Source organism: Artemia sp. Qi Xiang Cuo, chromosome 10 (genome assembly GCF_049724085.1).
Source record: "Artemia sp. Qi Xiang Cuo chromosome 10, ASM4972408v1, whole genome shotgun sequence".
Classification (NCBI taxonomy): domain Eukaryota; kingdom Metazoa; phylum Arthropoda; class Branchiopoda; order Anostraca; family Artemiidae; genus Artemia; species Artemia sp. Qi Xiang Cuo.
The window spans coordinates 32,562,306-32,583,920 of NC_142803.1; the positions used below are offsets into that span (position 1 = coordinate 32,562,306).

A 21,615-nucleotide genomic window follows, 5' to 3' on the forward strand; every position below is an offset into this window, starting at 1 on the left:
ATAATATTATAACACTTATTTCTAGATCCTCTGCATAAGCTATCCTTTTGATATATTGTCTCAGTCTTTGATATATTGTCTTTTGACATCTTGGCTTGAATGTTTTTGCTCTCAGGATTTTACAAAGAATAAAACTTAAGAAATAATGCGCGATGTCAGTTCTGCATAGGAAGGAATGCAGGGGAAGACACCCCAAATCTTATGAAGTTGAAAGATTTTTGTATTTGATACATATACTCTTTACGTAAATAGCGACAAAGACCACACTGCCTTTCCATCATAAATACAAACAACAAGTAGAAACAACAGAGAATTTGTTTCTTAGAACAGTGGAACCTAGCCCCTAAATGAATAATTCGACCCCATATTAAAGGGCCGTCCTCAGTAAAACAAATTAAAAAATAAAAGAAACTCACATTAAAATACGACCATTAAAACTAAATCTTTTTAAAATAGTTCTAACATCCTTAGTTCAGGGAAGTTCAACCAGGACTTAATGTAAACTTTATTTACTGTGAATTTCCTTTTTGTGAATTCGTAAATTTTAATACGAGTCTCTTTTATATTTTCATTTGTTTTTCTGAGGACGGCCCTTGGATATAGGGCCAAAATATTCATTTAGGGGTAAGGTTCCACTTCGCAATCGATTATTTCCAAGGTTTTACTTTCGGCAAGGTTACGCAGTTGTTTCTAATGTTGAAGCTTTCGAAATTTTCTTGTTTTGAAGCAGGGGGTGAATTATTTTCTAATCCTGACAAAACATTATAGACTTCGGTTTTCCATATTTATGCCTATCGATCGACCGGCTTTGCCGCTCACTTTATGATCGTGCGGCAATATTTGTTAATTTTGTTAATTACTTAATGTTAAGGATCTTTTTATGTTGGCTCTTGCGCTGGAAGGAGCAGCGGTGGGAAGCAAGTTCTCAAATATTAGATTTTGATTCTTAATTTTATTTTAGTTCTTCTTGTTTTTTTTTTCTTCATTAATAATATAAGCAACTCTGACAGCCTATTTGCAGCATAGTTTGAGAATTTAATTAAGAAGTTATTCTGAAATATAAAAAGGTGAGAATAGTCAATAGAGCAAAAAAGCACAGATGCATAATCACATAATCATAAATAATCACACATAATCACAAGAACTTCAGAATAGAAGCCTTGCTAGGGAATCGACGCACACTTAGGAAAACTATCTAGTAAGTTGTTAAAATCCTTACAAGACAGGAAACGGAAAATAAGATCTCAGAGTAAAAGAAGCGGAGTCATATCAAAGAGAAACACAGTATAAACGGCTTCTTATTCTCGCCTCCTCCCTAATTCTGCTTTAATTAGCACTTGAACCTGACTTGACTGAGCAAATGCACTAGCATATAGTTTTATCATTGCATGACTCCCCAATACCAAGAAAAGGTACCCACAAATCCGGCAAAACTTCTAAGGACTAACTGAGGTTGTGCCGGATCGTGATTAATGGGTTTGAATTTTGGATAAGCAAAGATAAAACAACGCAACGCCTTATATAAGAGAATATTCCTTTTTTGTAAAACAAAATCCTAAAAACTAGTGACTGGCTCACAAACTAGGACTTATCAGTAAACCACCACTAGCCTATAAGGGTTATACTGATATTTCCTGTACCGTCAACTAATTAAGGATGTACTTGCCTCGTTTTCCTAATTTTCTTTATTCCTAGCAGTATGAATGATTAGCCTAGACAGGAGACAATGTTTTTTCAGTCATTTTTCAAAATCTGTTCTTGGTCTTTTGATAAGACAAAAGAACGGTCAATGGCCATACACTTATACCCAAAAAGATTAGTGGCTTGCCACAAGAGGATCAGACTTGGGACCACCTAACACGGTGCCTACTAAGGACAAATGCATAGTTGAAAGTAAATTATTTATTTATTTTTCCTCCCTTTGTTCTTAATTACTATCTTTTTATAGATCTAGAAAACGAGAGACTACGTGGATTCAAAGATACCGTTGGCGAGGCTATTGATGAAAGAGAGAGAAATTTGAGAGAAATTGTAGAACCAGTCGAAGAAGCCAAGCTCTATGCTCAAGATCTATTAGAACAAGTAAACATTTAAAACTTTTAAGCCAGGCTAGTTTAACCACCTTTGATTTCAAATCGAACCCTTTTATTTAGTAACTAGCAGTACAGTCTGTTGGATGACAGCCATAAAAAAGCAGCCTATACTATTTTGTGAGGATCAGAGAATAATTGTTTTACCCTCGTTCTGCCATCACAAAATTCAAATTGGCCTATTCTCATAAACCAAACATTCCTTGAAAGTGTCACAGTCTTCTGATAAAATGTTCTTTTGAATGTTGTAATGACGAGAATTTAGGGACTCTTATTCCTACACAGATCAGAATGCTCAAAGACTCCTGAAAGGCATAACCAGGATATCAACTCTCGCTTTCAACGTCATTTGAAAGAGAGCTGATAACCTATATTGTTAGATGCTATGATCTACCTTTGGTTGATGTTATGTTTAGTATGTTGTTTTTTACGTATTTTATGTTGAGAGACATTTCGTTTTTACCTAGTAGCTACATTTTGCTCATTCGAAAGTGTCACGTTATATGGGCAACTTTTTTTTATCTTGGAGAGAAGTTGTCTTCGTTGCCCTTATTTTATCGTCAAACAGAAAGTTTATTATGCAGAAAGGTGGAGATAAGAGTTAGGATCTTCTAGAATATTAATTCTTTTTTATGCCCCCCCCCCCTCTATTATCTTCTTACACCCTCTAGTGTAACTGGAAAAAAATTTATTTTTCTTGAAGATTTCAGAGATTTATTCAGCAAATTATTCCTGAGAAATCAATTTCTACCGTTTAGAAGATGTTTTGATATACCTATAAGACTAAATATTCGCTTGGGTTGGCTTTTTTTCCGTTTACAGAATATATACGAAAGTTATTACTTATATTGCATCTTTCCGTGGATGTTACGTATTTATAAGATTTTTTGTGTTCTCTCACCTGCGAGAGAACAGATTTTTGTGTCAACTCACCTGCGAGAAATATATATATGTACTGTAAGAAAAAAAAATAATCAAGATAGAAACATCATGGATAGTCTATTTTCAAAAAGTCAACGCGATTTTCTCCTACAATGTAAACTGAAGTTACTAAATTTCCTGCTATTTATTGTTGAATTAAAAATGAAAACAATATTTCTTTTTTTTTTAATTAATAACAATGTTTACACTTGCGTAATTTCAAAGCCTATTTGTCAATTTGAATAAGCTGGGCAGGTAATGCTCAGTTTTGTAAGCTGGTTGGTAGAAATAGAGATAGATGGTACCCTAGTGTAGGTAAATTTGGTGTAGGAAAAGAAAACAGTAGTGGCTACAGACTTTTGCAATTTTGTAGGTATAACAATCTAGTTATAACCAACACGGTGTTTGGTCATAAAATGGCCCATAAGCTGACATGGTATTCACGTGATGGTAGGACAGCATGTTGGTATACTCCAGGATGAGAATTTGAGAGAAACTTTCCAGGAACAGTTGAATACTAAACTTAAGAGTTTAAAATTTGACATTGTGGAAGATGGTTAAAATAATTTTAGAAACAATTTGTGAAGTTGCTGATGGTGTCTTAGGGAAGAAAGTTAAGAATGCAGCTAGGAATATTAGTGAAAAAGCTTTATGTTTAATAGACAGGAGAACGGGTTTGTACAAGAATTATCCGAAGGATAGATCATATGAAAATAAAAGGAATGTAAAGAAAGTGAAGAGAGCATTAAATATGAACTAAGGAGGTGTGAAGTGGAGGCCATGGATAAGATTTTCGATGATCTGAAAAATGCAGCTAGACGGCATAATAGTTAAATATTGTACTGGCGTGTTAATAAATTGAGAGTGAGTAGTCAATCCGGACCTGTCGCACTTAAAGGTAAAAACAGGGCCACAATTAGTGATAAGGGAAGAGTTTAAGAGAGATATGCAGAACATTTTTAGAATGTGCTAAACCGAGATTCAGTTAGACGAAAAGATATAGAGGAAAATGAAAAAGTTTGTGATACCTTGTATGTGAAGGAAGATTTGTTTTGTGAGGAAGAATTAGCGACAGTACTAAAATAATTAAAAAACATTAAGGCTCCAGGTGCTGATGGTGTGGTAAATGAGTTTCTTAAATATGGTGGCTCTGAGGTTAGAAATAAGTTACTGAAGGTTATGAATATGATTTTTGAAAAGGGAGAAATACCTAACGATTTTTGAAAAACCTTAATTAAACCACTGTATAAGAAAGGGGATAAGAGTGAGTATGGTAATTATTGAGGCATTAGTCTGGTCTCTGTAGGTAGCAAATTACTAAGTAATATGATACTTTTTAGACTGAGAGATGCTGTAGACAAAGTTTTAAGAGAAGAACAGTGCGGTTTTAGAAAATGTAGTGACCTCGAGATTGAAAAGAAATAGGGTATATCATTCTGAGTTTAGTTATGAGGAGACCCTGGAGTTCAATGGAAAAGTAAGCTGGCAATATTATGCTGTACAATTAATCTGGTACCTAAGATTGGGTAATATTAAACTAGTAGAGTTGATAATTTTAAACGACAAGCAATGAACTGCGATGCTTTTCTTTTTCTCTCTTAGTTAAATATATAAACCGTGAGAGGTCCTCAACTCAGCTTAACATAGAAAAAATCTTCATTAGCATCAAGAGCATGTCCAGTATTTTTGTTGCGGGGGGAGGGGGCAAAAGACTATAAAAAGCGCATTAAAATTGTTTATTTGTATATTATTTACGTTTTTGCGAATCGGACAAAAATATGGAGGGGAAATTAAACCCGGCGTCCCCTATCCCTAAATACGGCCTTGATTAGCATTTAAGGACAATTTGGATTCATTGATGTGTAACTGTAGACTCTGCAATAAAGTTATGTACATTGAAGGCTAATATGCAGTATATGGATACCATCTTTCTTGCATTGGGGCAGTTTCGTCAAAGTCCTGCGGAGGGAAGGAGGGGCAAAGGTGGGGTTAATTTTTCCAAATCAAGTGAAAATGACTGTGGCAACTGAAAAATGAGCAATATAACACCATGAAGGTAAAGATATACTAGAGAAAACTTACCCGCTTTTGTGGATGCTTGAATTCTGAAGGCTTATCTTAGTTTTGAAAGATTTTTGAAGTGACTAAATTACAGCTGGGGAAGGGAGACAAACTGGGGTCGGGAGGGGGTAAAACGAGGTCTAGGAGGGGCAGTTGCCCCCACTCCATGCACCATAGCAAACTAAACCCTTGCTTTGCTTTATTAATTCAAAAGGTGTTACCTTGCAGAACAGAATTTTTTGAAAATAGCGGTAAAAAATATGATATCACAAGTTCTATTTCTTGCTATTTCTGTGAGGGCAAAAGAGGATATGACTTTTCGGGAATAAAAAGGAACGTCTAAATGTCTTGAGAACCAAATGAGATATTAGAGAAAATCGATCGAACAAATCTGATAAAACTAATATGGTTTCAGAACCATATCAGTAACCGATCTGTATTCAAGATTTTTACGGATTCAAATTTAAATTTACAGTTGGGCAGGTCAGAATGGTGGATGGTATGTAATAGTATACGTGTTTACTTAGTTTTATTTATTTTTATTATGTAATGCATTAAGTTTCATTCAGTTACAGTAAAAACTATGAGTACTGCGGATGTCCTATTTGCCACTCAAATGCGTATATGTTATTTCAGTCCTAACTTTGCATTGGTTATTTTCTTTCTCATTCAATCTAATTTATTTTAACTGTTTGGTGTATTCAATGGCACTAAACTTAACTGACTGTTTGATTCTAGGCCAATAATTTAGATGGACTATTAGGAGACACTAGAACAACATCTGAAAACGCGGTTAAGGCAGCCAACTCTTACTCAGACATAGTTGACGCTATACAAGAAGCAGCTAAGGCAGCTCAAGAAGCAAATGAAGCAGCTCTCAGTGCATCTTCATACGTGAGTGAACCCTTTTATATCATCTGTTTCCTTATCCATTGCATCGTGTGCCTGTGAAAACTTAATCCACGGCTCAGATACCGGTTTTGACTCCCCCTCTCTATCTTGAAATGTGAAAAATTGCTTAAAAGTAGAAAATCTTCTGTTGTTTTACGGCTAAAATTAACTTTTTGATTTATAAATCTGATTTCAATTGCTGTAAGTGCAAATAAATAAGTTTTATGTTCAGACAGCAAACATATGTTTGGGCAAAGATAGCATATTTGAATAATGAGCATTCATAGTACGAGCACAAGAAGAAGAAGAAGTAATGCTGGCGGTAGACTGGATGGTAGCATGTTGCTTCCAAGTTTTCGTAAATTATTTGCTACCTTTCAATCTCGAATGGTTTTTGATTTGATTTTTTTTTTGTGATTATTTTTAGATTTAATTTTTGAGTTTTGGAAGCGTAGATCTAAAAAAAACTAGAAATTACGTATAATATCCAGCTAAGTAGTAGTGAAAATGCTACTTTGTGTTTGTATGTACTATTACCCTCTTTAAAAAGAAACCTGAGTTTCTGATTAACAAGATTGAAAATGTTCTACAGGGTTTAAGAATATTCAGTATTAGTACACTGTAATTGTTTAAAATTTGTATAACGAGCTCAGTCCTAGTTCTAGTCCCCTTCTGTAGGATAAGCCTCACTTTGCACCCAAGGTGGTAACAATTTTCTTTGAAATAGGAATGAATCTAAAAGAGACATTTCAAAATTTTGTTTTTGAGAAAAAACTATTTCTTGGAAAAACCATTATTTCTGTAATTACTTTAAGTTTGCATCCAATTAAAATAACTAATCATTACTGCTTTCAATACGGATTCAGAAATAATAATACATATATAAAAGATGGTACTTTTTAAATGCCAATCTAAATGACTTTTCTCATTTAGTCAGATGGCGTTGGAGAGCGCTCCGCAAGCTCACTAGAAGCTGCTCAAAAATTGAAAGATGAAGCAGACGAGCTTCAAAACACCATGCTAAATGATATACAGCCGCGTCTAGATATTTCTGTGCAGCAAACGGATGATATTGAGCGTATGCTGGTTGAAGCAGGAGATAAACTAGCTGATGCGCAAAAGTAAGTTTGTTCTTTTGTTTTCTGTACGTTTGTTCTTTTTTAGTGGATCTGGCCAAGGAATCTGTGACACATAATTCCATTTCAGCTGCGTATTTTTTTTTAAGTCATATAATGTCAGCAGTGTAAGTGCTTCTGAAGAGATATTACAATTACCCGAAGCAGTTTTCCCACCTTTATACTGGAGTTCGTTTTCTTGAATCAATTTTAAATGATGGAATTGTCAACCAGCGACGAATGATGAAATTGTAGATATTTGTGTTGTGTTCTAGTGTTCACGGTGCAATATATATATATATATATATATATATATATATATATATATATATATATATATATATATATATATATATATATATATATATATATATATATATATATATATATATATATATATATATATATGTATATATGTATATATGTATATATGTATATATATATATATATATATATATATATATATATATATATATATATATATATATATATATATATATATATATATATATATGTATATATGCAACTTAGGAAAATCAAGGGGGAAACTTCGGAAACCAAACCTTGGAATAAGTGTAGAAATAGCAAGGGGAAAATCACTAATTTGGCCTGAACAAAAGGAAAGAAAAACCTTTATAGACGGGACTTATAACCGAAACTGAACAACTAAAAGTAGGGTTGTAAAAAACAAGACTTACCTTCTTAAGACTTCGCGAGACACTACCTTCTTATACGTAATACAAAAAGGTGATTAAATACAAGCAACAACCAACTGTAGATAACCTATTCAAAGCACATCCAATTGTTAATTAATATTGTTCATAACAATGTTGACAGATAATTCGCTGGATCTTGATTTTCTAGACGTGCTCGTTTTTAGCAAACATCTGCATATTTGAAACTAATAATAATGGATATATTTTCTTATATTCTTTATAATTTGCTGTGAATCATCATCAACAAGATAGTTACAAATTTCTTTCCCGGACCCATCTCTATTCTGTACGAACTGTTTCTAAATGCTTCGTTTTTTTAATGGTTCCGACCTCTCTAATTTGCTGAGACAGTTTTGTTCACGTGAAAGAAAAAAAGTCCTCGGCAAAAAGAATAAAATAAGGAAGGCTAAAGTAGAATCATAATTTTTGTATTTTATATTTGTATTGTATTACAAAATTTGTTGAGTTATTGTACTTACGAAGTTGTTAAGTACTACGAATTTTATAGAAGGCCTTGCAGCTGTGGTAACTTTTTGTTCGTTTAGTTTACCCCCAAAACCAGGCGATGAATCACAGGAATATATCATGTCATAATAAATTCTGTAAATTGTACACCAAAGCCAAATTCGGCTAAAGTACAATATAATTAGTATAGTTGATCAATCTAAAATGGATAACATACGTCGTGAACCTAGGGATCGTAAAGTTTATGTTTTTTTTTTGCAAGATATGTAAATAGTTATGGTAAAAAAAGAGAATTTTTTTTACAACAGATTGACAGCGTTGAAGGCTTATTTTTAAAATTTGTCCATATCAGTTCTATCCTAATGAAGTGATACTTAAGTTCAGCAGAACCGATTTGTATTCTCCTTAGGCATTTTATCTTTTATTGGTATTAGCAATTACCATGGAATTGATCAGTAGCTTGCCCACCAGGTTAAATTTGCAGTTTTTTACCTTTTTTCTTATTTTTTATTAATTTTTAAATAAGATATTGACTGTTTAGAAGCAAAATTACGTTATGTACCAAGGGAAATGAAAATTAAGTTTGATTGTTTGAATTTGTTTATTGGAAAATTACACAACCATACATATCTTAAAAAACTATGTCTTGGGAAATAACGTAAAATTGGAAATTCAAGTTTTAATGAAAAATAACCCAAATGTAGCTATGAAGTTGTGGTAATGAAGTGTGGGAATTGTTGAATTTTACCAACGAAAAGCATTGTCACATTTAGCTAATTAGCTTCGCTTATTTATTTTCACTGTTTAACCTGAAAACACTGACAAAAATATGGTGTTGCCCTAAAAACTTCATAATTTCGAAACAATCAAAAGAAAAAGTCTTAGAGAATCGCAGTTTTCAGTTATGAATAGACCTAAGAAGGGGCCATGGGGTAAAATAGGGGGCATAGGGGGCAAAATAAGAAGAGGACAGTGGGCAAAATAGGGGAGATAAGGGACAAAATAAAGATTCTATTTTGGCGTCCTTGGTACTTTGTCTTCTTTAAATTTTTCAGATTCTAGTTACAAAGCGTTTGATATACACTTAAAGTCATATATTCATGAATATATTCTTTAAAAATAAAAGCTAATACAAGAAAATGGTGAAAACCAATTTAGAAGTTAATTTTACCCTGTTAAGATAATATTTCAAGGCCTTTCAGCCATATGCAAAATTTATATATGTAATACAAAACAGGTAGCAAGATACAAGCTTAAATAAACTCACTAAGTTCCGCTCTAAAGTGTGTTTCCTGTATGTCCTTACTAAAATATGTTTTAGTGCACTCACTGTCTACGCTCTAACAGATAAATAAACACCAAAACAGCAGTGAAATTTTCCCCAAAATATAAAAAAGAAATGGGCTCTAAAATGTGTTAATATATGATCTATGCTTAAAATGTGTTTAAGTGCAATGTTTATGCTCCAATAGATAAATAAACACCAAAAGAGCAGTTAAATTTTCCCCAAAAGATAAAAAAAAAATGGGCTCTAAAATGTGTTAATATATGATCTATGCTTAAAATGTGTTTAAGTGCAATGTTTTTGCTCCAATAGATAAATAAACACCAAAAGAGCAGTTAAATTTTCCCCAAAAGATAAAAAAAAATGGGCTATAAAATGTGTTAATATATGATCTATGCTTAAGATATGTTAAGTGCAATGTTTATGCTCAAACAGATAAATAAACACCAAACGAGCAGGGAAATTTTTCCCAAAAGATAAAAAAAAATGGGCTCTAAAATGTGTTAACATATGATCTATGCTTAAAATGTGTTTAAGTGTTCCAACATGATAAATGAAACCAACATGATGAATGTCTATGCTCCAACAGATAAATAAACACCAAAAGAGCAGGGAAATTTTTCCCAAAAGATAATTTGTGCATTTAGAAAAAGACAAGCAGTAATGCTCATATTTTGAATTTCCTTGTTGAATGTTGTTTGGACTTACCGTATTTGGCTTCTGATTGGCTTAAATATGGCTACAAAAACTTATAATTAATACAATTATAGTGCAATTGAACAGCTTCCAGTAGTGTCCAAATCCAATGAAGTTCAGGATTCCAAGGCACGAGCTGAAAATTCAGGCAGATTAGCCGAGGAGGCTCTACAGTCCGTTGACCAAATTTCTGTGTTTATACCTGTCAAGGTTGAAGCAGCTAAAAACATGTCACGTGATCTTGATAATGCCGACAAATCAGCTGTTTTTCTGGCCAACCAAGGTAACATAATTTAATTGTGCTAAGTTATACATATCTTTCACCCCAAGAGCGTTCTTTGATTTTTTTTTGGGGGGGGGGAGGGAGGGGGGGGGGGGGTATTAGATATCCCTCCTCTTTATAGCAGAAAAAGCTAAGCCGGCCAACAATTCATGCTAAAAACAAGTCACTAGGGAACCTTATTAACCCCCTGCCCCCTTTTCTTAGGTGGTTGCTTCTTGACTTAAAACGTAAACTTCTAAAATATTGTTTGGGCTCTTTTTTTTACTATGGTCAATACCTACAGCTTCACATTGTGGGTATGCGTTAGAAAATGCGATTGTGTGTGTATGTATAGGTATCCAATGACTTTACTAAACTTTGATTATTTAGTTCTATTTCTCTAAACAAAATTTGACTTTAGCCCCTTGTTAAAATAAATGGAAATATTTATACATATTTTGTTTATACAGAAAGTTAATTTTGAAATGTATGGTCCATTCTTATTCTCATGCCTCTAAAATATATAGATTCATAAATACAATTAAGGTCATTTGAGTTTACCTATAAAACTATTCAGAGCCCCGACGGACGTATCTCCAAATGCAGGGACAGGTGGTAAATTCACAGATAGAGCTTTATTTTTACTATGTTAGGTCTAATTGTGATATAAAATTCCATTGTTATTTCGTACAAGTTTTTGTGAAAAAAAATTATTTTGCCCCCTAAAAATTTTAAAACTAAAATGAATTCTAAGCCTCTCTGACGCCAGGTTGACATGGCTCTTCTTGGTATTTTTCTAGACTGGGCAACATTTTGATCTAGCCTACAAAGGTAGAGAGCTGTTTGCGCAAAATTGCACATTTTGAATTTATGTTCTTTATTATATTTTGATTTATTATATTATATTGTAACCATGACAATTTCAATAACTAAAAAATATGTAAATAAAATTAAGATAGTAATGTTATGGTTAAAAGAGATTATAAGCATGAAATAAAATTTTCTTGATGCTGAAATGTCAAAATGAGCCAAAACTAAGCTAAGGTAATCTTACATACTTGGCCAAAACTTATATAGGGTTCGTTGAAGCCTCATAAGAAATAATTCTAAGGAGTCGGTTTTTAGGTTTTGGGATTTTGCACATAAAGCTCACAGATCTAGGCTATTTACAATATCCTCCTTTTTGAAAATGGTATTCTTAAAAATGCTTTGGCAACTGCCAATATTTTGTGTTTTTATGGCGATGCTGTTTTTTATGATTCTGTTTCTTTTACTATGTTTTAATGGTACATTACTGACCTGGTCTGCTTAACTCAAATAAGGATAATAGATTAACTACATTAAAGACAGTAGCTAAGGGCCACAAAAGTGGAAATATTGTTCATTAACGTTGTTTTCGTTTAATTAAAACTGTCTTTAAGTGCAGATGCTTAAAAGACTGATTTCTGTAGCAACCAACACAGAATTGAAAAAGAAAAGTTTCACGAAAGAGTTAATATGGAAGCACATAGGCTACACAAAAAAGGACCTTGCGAATAAACTTTGTAATGTATCAGATCATTTGAAATAAAATTGGAGCTGTATATGTCTAATTTTGCCATAATGAATGTTATTCTTATATATTATCTTTATTATATAACTTTCTAGCAAAAAAACAACAATATTTTTTATTAAAAGCTTTATTGCAGTGTTATATAAGAAGCTTCGGTTGCATCATAAGTGTTAGTGGCCTGTGAGTTGTATCTTGAGTAGGTGTGATGGATTAGATATAAATATTAATTTAATATACTTTAACACAGCAGCTTGCAAAGCTCCAATTAACTGACATAGATTAGTATCTGAAACGCTTTTACAGTATTAAAGATAAAAATATATTTTCAGAGTTCGCCTCAGATATGGAATATAAAATTTTTTTTTCCTTGCAAATTGGTGTAGCCATAGGGAAGAACCATGTGATTAGACTTCCTACAAGATTTTGTTTGTGCTTTTGAAAATTGCAATATATAAGACAGTTTTCAAACTCAATACCACATTGTTCTACACCAGGAATGTGATACCTGCACAACTTTAATCCTTTAACGAATTTTGGCTGTCTAAAATCAGAACACATACCCTGCAAAAAAAAGTATTTTTAGCTGTTTGTTTTTTTAAATTACTGAATTTTATAAAAATAAGGTATCAAATTACTGTGTTCTTAAAACGGGTAAATTGTCATCGTTTGATCCAGAAACTTTAGGCTGTTAGGCCAACAAACGTTCGCCACCCAGATTTTTAGTCATTTTTTCAAATTTTAAATTGTGAGTTTGATAAAAAGCAAATCTACTGAATTCTGCTGATAATATTTTAAAAGAACCAAAACAAACTTATATAGACACTTAGCCCTGACCTTGGTGACTTTAATGGAAGAATTCATGCCTGAATTGATTTTCTGTGGGGGGCGGGGGTTCTGAATTATCAGTTTTCATTCATTTTTTGTATTGTCAAAATTACGGTAATATATCAAACATTAATAATTTTTCAAAAGAACGTGGTGTCACTCACATGTAATAGGGCCTAAAACTGTTTTGTTTGGTTAAAACTGTCATAACTTTAAATTCAGATTTAATTGGACGTGTTGTTTCTGAGATCCCAGCTATTTTGTCCTTTGCTGACTTGGTAATTTTTAGTTACCAAGTAATTTAATAAGGTAATTTAATAGTAATTTAATGAACGTGTCGTTTCACGAATAATCTTGAAAAGAGGTCAAATACTATGGCCTGAAACTGTTTGTAATTCGGTAAAACTTTTAAAGATTTAAACTCAATTTTAGTTGGGCGTGTTGCTTCTGAGATTCCAGCTATTTTGTCTCTTGCTGACATGGTAACCCAAAAAGAAAATGTACTTCGGCCACTTGGCACAGATGTTGGTGATTTGCTCAGGGAGCTCAAGCAAAAAATTGCTGTTGCCCGTGACAATGCTAACAGGTATTACCTTTTTTATTCTATGAACTTCCTAAGAATTTCTAAAATTTTCAATGTACTCGATTCGTGGTAAATGCTTATAAATTAAATGAAATTGCTTGGTAGCATAATTTTTCAACAGGACAAAAGAAATATTCCAAGAAGATGGGAAGGTAAAACTCACAAGCGGTGTAAAAAATTATCACATTATTTTAATTTTGTAGTTGAACGATTTGTCCGTTAAAAAATGGCTGGTAAGTTTATTATTGGGCAGGAAATCTGAAAGGTGATTAGAGCAGTTCTTCTAAATTTGTATTGTAGAAATTGATATTTTTAATTTCAAGTTGAACTTTTGTGACTTTTTCAATTTCAATAGTGAAGTTCTAAATTTGGATCGTCCGCAGAATTTAGGGATAAGAAGAAATCTCATGGCACGAATCGATCCACTGTGAAATTTCAAATAAAAATATGTTTGTTGTAACAGATATGTATGTGAAAATAACAATGTGTGAAAAATATCGCTTGGACATTTCTATTTTATCGCTATTAAATTGAATTACTTGTTCTAATATAGATAGATAGGTAGATTTATTCACACAAAAGCCCAATTGGGGTATGGTGACATAAACAAAACAAGCAAAAAAATACAGTAACAAAACATAAGCTGAAACTGAACATAAACTGATTATTTAAGAAAATCATCACGATACCTCAAACCTACTTGGACGAACTTGCCAATATTATTTATATTTAAGTAACACATACTTCTCAAAATTTTCAATATCTAATCTCTCCCCCCGTTCTCCCTACCAAATATTTCCAAAAGCAGCTCCCTCAACTCCCTACATTCCCTTAAAAAGTGATACAAAGACTCATCCGTCTCTCTACACGTAGTGTAACTGTAAGGACCACCCCTCAATCCATCCCTCCCTAAATATTTCCTACGTTCTCCAAGGGGTATAAAATCCCCCCTTACATACATTACCCATTTCAAATAGTCCAGAGCCAATCCTACTTTTAAGTAAATCTATTCGCCCTAGTTTTCCTTGACCTCCGCATTTACCCCGAGGGACAGCGAGGTGGCCTTCTCAGCTTGCCAAACCGGAACTTTCTGAGACTCTAGCCTAGTAGCAACTAACCTAGATACAGTCATTACCATCCCTCCTATCCCATTTCCATCATTCCATCAATTACCTAGCCCTGCATGGTCTAATATATTTTTCACCTGATTTGGCCACGAATCCTTCCTCCTATCTTGAAACATCATTAAAAATGCTTGTTTAACTAGCCTATTATCTTCTAACGATGACACCCTTTCCCAATATTTAACCATACTAAATAATCTACTCTGTCTCATACACTTTATTCCTATAGACCCTCTCAGCACTAACCATTGAACTTATTATGAAGACCTTACATACGCTTAAAAAACCTCAATTGCATTCTTTCTAAATTTACCCACTTATCAAACCCCAAAAGCTCCGCCCCGTAATGCAAAGCCGATCTAACCATAGCATTGAAAATATACTTTAGCAATCCTACATCCCTATTTCTTAATAATAATGATATTTAACATTCCTAGTAGTCTATTTCCCTTACTTTCAGTGGCGTCATTTCATTCTGAACTAAGGGGGGGGGGCTAAGCAACCTCTGTGGGCCCCCTAAATTGGTCGGCTCACAGACGTTGAAGAGCAATATTTCTTCACAGTGGTTAGTACAGGCTTCTCCCTTAATCGACTAGTAATAGTAAGAAACAATTTTAAAGTGTTTAATTAATATAGAGAGAACTTAAGTTGGAAATTAATTTACAGTTTCATTGTAACACTGAGAACCGACAAGGTCTCATTTTTCTAAAAATATTTTTCTGACCATTTATTTTAATACTTTGATTTTATATAATAATTTTATATGTTTATATATATTTTGTAACCAAAGCATTGAAATCAATCAATTTCCTAAGAGCCTTTTCAGTAAGTATCAACATCAGATCTCTCATAACTCTCATTACCGATCTTTTCCAGTATGCCAATCTTGTAGTAGATAATTACTCCAGCTGAAGAACAGTTATGCCAGTGGCTTTCTGAACATTAACGAACAGTTGGTAGCGTGTATTGCTATTCGCGATAAAACAGTACAGCTCTGGAAGAGTGGCGAAAAAAGATGCCATTCATCTCAAGTTCTGAATGGAATCACCCAAAACAAGATTGAGTTCATGAGGATGGCAGTTAATGTAAATTGCATGCGGTGCAATTGATATAATACGCGCTTGCTTACCTGAAAATCGGCCGCTTATGACACTGTCCTGGTATTATAAAGAAAAATGTAAAAAACAATAAATTTCAACCTCCCTCTGGATGTTCAACATTAAATTACCCTCCCTTCTCGTAAATTTCTTTAAACTGACACCAAATTGATAGGTTTAAATTTTTCTTTCAATTCTCAGGTTGTTCTTGTACAGTGGCGGATCCAGGGGGGCGAGGGGTGCCCCCCTAGCGTAGTCTATAGTAGTGTAATTTACTTATCAACTCAAGTTTGCGTTAATTAAACTTGCTCCTATCGCAAGTTTATCGGATCAACCTATTTTGCCCCCCCCCCCTAATTTTTTTTTATCGGATCAACCTATTTTGCGCCCCCCCCCCTAAAAAAATCCTGGATCCGCCCCTGTTCTTGTATAGCTCTTATTTGTTAAGTTTTTCTAGTTTTCTTACCTTTTTTTTATAAGTTGGTTCAAGCTAAGCCCCCCCCCCGTTAATAAAGCCTTCCGTTTGTGAAGTCAAAATATATGGTCTTTGATTGTTGGTACAATTTCTTTTTAACTGTTTTATTAACAAATCTTTTCCGTTTGCATATTCTGGTTTTTTTATGATCTTTGGCGTGTGAGATTAAGTATCATTCTTCAAGATCTTTATCGATTCCTTGAATTGTCCTTTCGTATAATGTTTTTTCTTGTCTTTCTTATCTTTCCTGAAATCTAACAAAAATTGCTGATCAGAAATTCCCACTTTGATTTTTTTCAAAATTCAAGAAGCTAAATTTCAAGACAATTTGAGAAACAAAATTCATGGAATAGCCATTTTGAATGCCAAGTTTTACATGTTGACTTGAGTCAAAGAAGAAAAAGCGTAAGAAACTTTCAAAATCCCATACGATCTGGCCTCTATTAACAATTAAATAAAAAAACAAGTTTTTTGTAACTGAAATTAAGGAGCGACATTAAACTTGAAACGAACAGAAATTATCCATATATGAAAGGGGCTGTCCCCCTCAACGCCCCGCTCTTTATACTAAAATTTTTATTGTTTTAAAAAGTAGAGTTTTGACAATAAGTCAAACTTTAGCGTAAGAGCGGGGAGTTGAGGAGGGGTCAGCCCCTTTCATATACGGAATAATTTCTGCCCGTTTTAAGTTTAATGTCGCTCCTTACTTTCAGTTAAAAAAAAACTTGTTTTTTAATTTAATTTCTGAACGTTTTTGAATTAATACAGGTTTTGAATTTGGTCCACCGAAAATGAATAATTAAAACGAAATTTGCATATTAATTTTCCCTTTTTTTAACTTATAATAATATTATAATAACCTAAGTTTGATTTTTGTTCCAGTTATTTAAGAATGATTTCTGAATAACAAATGTTGTTCAATTAGAATAATAACCTCTTTTAAAAGTTGGGATAACTTTAGCGTAAGAGCGAGCTATTGAGGGGAGGCAACCCCCCTTATATACGCAATGTTTTCTGTTCGTTTTGAGTTTTAATTTTGCTCCTTACTTTCGGTTAAAAAAACTTGTTTTTTGTATTTGATTTCTGATTGTTTTTTAAATAATGCTGGGAAGTCCAGCGCCCCCTTCATGAAAATTCTCTTTCCCCATGAAAAATTTCCTCCATGGAAAGATCAATCCTCGTAATTGCTTCCCCCCGACCACCCCTCCCCCCCCCCAGAAAATATCCCTCCTGAAAACGTCTGTATATTTCCTAGTAACCAATACTATATGTAAACAATGGGCAAAGCCCATAACTTGCAGCCCTTCCCCCGGGGAATGTGAGGGATTAAGTCGTCCTCAAAGACATAGTTATTAGATTTTTCGACTATGCTGAACAAAAAAATTTTTGGTCACTTAAAGAGGGCACTTAAACTTTTAATTTTCATTCGAATGAGCCCTCTCGTTACATTCTAGGACCACTGAGTCGATACCATCATCCCTGGGGAAAAAAAACAACAAAAAACAAATAAACGCGCATCCGTGATCTTTCTTCTGGCAAAAAATAGAAAATTCCACATTTTTGCAGATAGGAGCTTGAAAACCCTTCAATACAGTTATCTGATACGCTGAAGATGATGGTGTGATTTTCATTAAGATTCTACTACTTTTGGGGGGTGTTTTCTCCTTTTTTCAAAAATAAGGCAAATTTTCACAGGCTCATAACTTTTGATGGTTAAAACTAAACTTGATGAAACTTATATATTTAAAATCAGCATAAAAATACAATTCTTTTAATGTATATATTGGTATCAAAGTTCCTTTTTTAGAGGTTCGGTCACTATTGAGCCGGGTCACTCCTTACTTACAGTTCGTTACCCCGAACTGTTTGATAATATTTCTATGGCTACTAGGAACGCAAAAAGTCTGCCGTTGTACAAAATAGTGTTTTATTTACCAAGTCCAGAAACAGAGCAGACCTGAGTCAGACACGACTCAGAAAAGAGTCAGAACAGGCTCACAAACAGTCTCAAAGAAATATAGAGTACATAATACTTATATATGGAGGGGATCACTGCTCCAGAATCACGTAACCGACATGTATAATTTTATTACGGATCCGGGGCCTAATTCCTTTGTTGTAATGAAAGCTGGTCACCGTGGCTGTAACAACAAGGTAATAAAAATATGTCGTGATACATGAAAAAGGAATAATAAATAAATGTGTTTGGGAATGAAGCTCACTATATACTGTTGTGAAGTACAGCTATATTAGAAACGGATTTGTTTTAATTGAGAACACTTTTTTACGTAATTTTTTTCAAACTTCAAATCAAATCGACAGAAGTTGTGAAAACTGATTTGGGGCCCCTCCTAAAATCAGGATGGAGCTATAGCCCCAGCCAGCCCCCCCCCTAAATGACACCCCTCCTTACCATCTTAAGATGTTTCTTCCAATTCCCTTCTGACGATAGCCTACGACCTAAGTAGTAAAATTCATCTACACGGTCTAGTGTCCTACCTTCATACGTAAACTTACACTGCGAATCAATCTGTTCTCCACTTTTCCTAAAAACCATAACCACTGAGTTCTTTATGTTTAGTACTGGTTTTTTTATTCCTAAAATAAGAAGATGCAAGATCTAGCAGTTGTTGCAAATGTTCTTGACTTTCTGCTACTCATGCTATATCGTCTGCAAAAAGTAATGCAATAACACATGCACTTGAAAGTTTAATTATTGGGGCACCTCTGCCTGTGAATTGTTCTTCAAAATCATTTATATGCAATGAAAATAGCCCTGGGGAAATTGTACATCCCTGCTTAACACCAAGTCTACCCCTAATAACACTAGAGAAATCCTTACCCACCCGTACTACAGTCTTAACTTATTATATATTGATGCTATAATATTAACGAATACGCTTGGTAGCCATATTTCTAACAACGACTCTGGCATTAAGTTTCTATCCACTCCATCAGACGCCCGTTTTATATCAAAAAATGCACCAAACAGCCTGCCCTGTTTTCTCCTAGGTTATTTCCTAATCATCCCTAATAAAATAAAAATCTGATTTATTGGACTGTAGCATTTTCTGAACCCTACCTGTGAATCTGATAAAGTTCTATTTTGGTCTATTCAACTATCTATCCTACGACATAATATCTCAGCGAAAACCTTACGAAGCACATTACACAGGCTTTTACCTCTATAATTCCCATGGTCTAATCTATCCCCCTTTTTAAATAACGGCCCTAGAATAGACGTAGACCAAGACAAGGACCATTCTACACTATTCAATATACCGCAAAATGTCCCTGCTATAACAAACAGCAGCCACACCCGCTCCCACTTCTAAAGTGTGGCTGGTATTCCATCTATACCTGGAGCAGACCCGCCTCTCATTCCTTTCATTGTCTCCCAAACTTCACTTACCTGGATGGGAGCGATCCGTTGATGAGGAGGTTTTTTGCTGTTTTTTTGGGGGGGAGAGGTCTGAAGCCTCAAAGTTTTATTCGGGAACCCTTAAAGCCTCCGAAAACGTATATGTAAAATGTAACAAAGACTAATGCCATTCGGAGAGAAAAAAACAAAATTAGCTACAAATCCTCGGAGGGGGGGGGTACTTGCAGGAGGCGTCGGATCTTGATCTTATGGACATTTATCTTTATTTTCATAAAGCCTTCTCCTGACGTAAGGCATTTGAAACCCTGGTTTTACTATGTTTTTTTTTTTCATTTTAGGATACCTGTTGGAGTTAGCTTCAAACCAAATACAGTTCTGGAATTGCGACCTCCTGAAGACCTAGAAAATGTAAAAACATCGACAACGATGTCTCTGTTTTTCCGTACAAATTCTCCTGATGGCTTTTTGGCTTATCTGGGCAACGAAATTGGAGCAAGCAAAAAAATGAAACGTGTACTATCGGTAAATATTCGTTTTACTATATAATTTGCTAATCACGCATCTGGGATCCTCAAGGGTAACTGTCTTCGTTGATATCCTTATCGCAAAGTAGCTTGAATTAACATTCTTTTACTAGAAGGTGAGTGTCTCAGCCACTGTAACTAAGAAACTGAACTTCACCTTTAGAAATTTTAGTGTAAAGAGTGGGCTTTAAGATGATCATAGCCCCCTCATATACACGAAAACAACAAAAGAGATCGAATCATGGTAAAGTATCAATTTTAGCCATTTATTATAATTAAAAAGTAGTTTGGTTCAAACTAGCCCAAAACGCTGTCGTATAAAAATTCGGTGATAGCCAATCAGTTTTCAACTGTGAAAACTTTTTATATAGATAATTTTTTGCATATGTACAGTTATAGGCGTATATTTAGAAGTAGCCTGTATTGAGTTGGTGTCCTTGGATTTCTTGTCCGAGTTTCTCGTATTGAGTTGAGTGTATGAAATTTCTGAAATGTTGAGTTGAGTGCTCTGATTAGTTTTCGTTTCTTTGGTGGGCTTAAGTGGAACATGGTTTGTATGTTAAGCTGGATGGATCGAGGTATCTATTTTGAAGTACATTGGTTGAGTTTAGTGAATCTAGCGCTTCCCATTTTTAGTTTCTTGTGTTGAGTCAAATTTGATACGTTCCAGGTATTTATCTTCAGGAACAAAATATCTATTTAGTACAAATACATTCAGAGGATTGCAAGTTTGTGTTCAGTGATTCTACCGTATAGTCTGATCTCACATTCTTTCTGTGTTTCTGTTCTTTCTGTCTTTCTGTCTTTCTGTTCTTTCTGTATCTACCCCCGTGGTTCCGAAACAAGCATCCAATATCGCGATTCGCCCTCTCTGATTTACGAGAAAAAGTGACTGTGCTTGCGGGAAAGCTGTCGGAATTTGCAGGTCTTACTGCGCACCATAATTTACGTCGCTTTATGTAAATTTGCTTTTTTGTTTTTAATGTACTCCACTTCTGTTTTGTTCATAGTAGGTAAAAAATTAATTAATATTATTATTATTATTATTATTATTATTATTATTATTATAGAATAGTGTTGCAACACAGTACTTTGTTTTCACATCCTTTTGAAGGAGATTCTTAACTATTTCGTTTATTTAACTTATAATGAGTGAATTTAGTTATTATTCAAGTAACCTTTTTTTACTTTTATGACTATTTTTAGGATGACTATATGGCACTAGAAATCCTGGATGGCTACTTGACTCTAACAGCTGATTTTGGAAGTGGTCCTCAAACTGTCCGAAGTGACGTCCGAGTTGACGATGGCCAATGGTATCAAGCTGTTGTCGATAGGTAATAATCCTCGAAAATATTGAATTACATTGTTTTTCTGCTGCTTTTAGTGATAGTGAAAAGATTAAATAAAGAACACATTCAAGTTGGGTTCTATAATGTAAGCAACGATAAAAACTGAAAAGTAAGTTACCCTACTAGTTTTTATTGTATTATCTAATCATATACTCCTATTATCATTTATAATAACCACTCATCTTAGCACCTAGTCATT

At 33.9% G+C, this 21,615-nt stretch overlaps 1 protein-coding gene across 1 annotated transcript in view; it reads left to right on the forward strand.

The window, feature by feature from the left end:
* The window catches only part of LanA (laminin subunit alpha), a 217,498-nt gene that overhangs the window by 160,177 nt on the left and 35,706 nt on the right, over positions 1-21,615 (forward strand). The window contains exons 33-39 of the mRNA XM_089095354.1: positions 1,949-2,082; positions 5,811-5,966; positions 6,897-7,084; positions 10,315-10,523; positions 13,312-13,465; positions 19,879-20,062; positions 21,271-21,401. Of these exons, the coding sequence (XP_088951480.1) occupies positions 1,949-2,082; positions 5,811-5,966; positions 6,897-7,084; positions 10,315-10,523; positions 13,312-13,465; positions 19,879-20,062; positions 21,271-21,401 (1,156 nt within the window). The remainder of the gene's footprint in view (positions 1-1,948; positions 2,083-5,810; positions 5,967-6,896; positions 7,085-10,314; positions 10,524-13,311; positions 13,466-19,878; positions 20,063-21,270; positions 21,402-21,615) is intronic.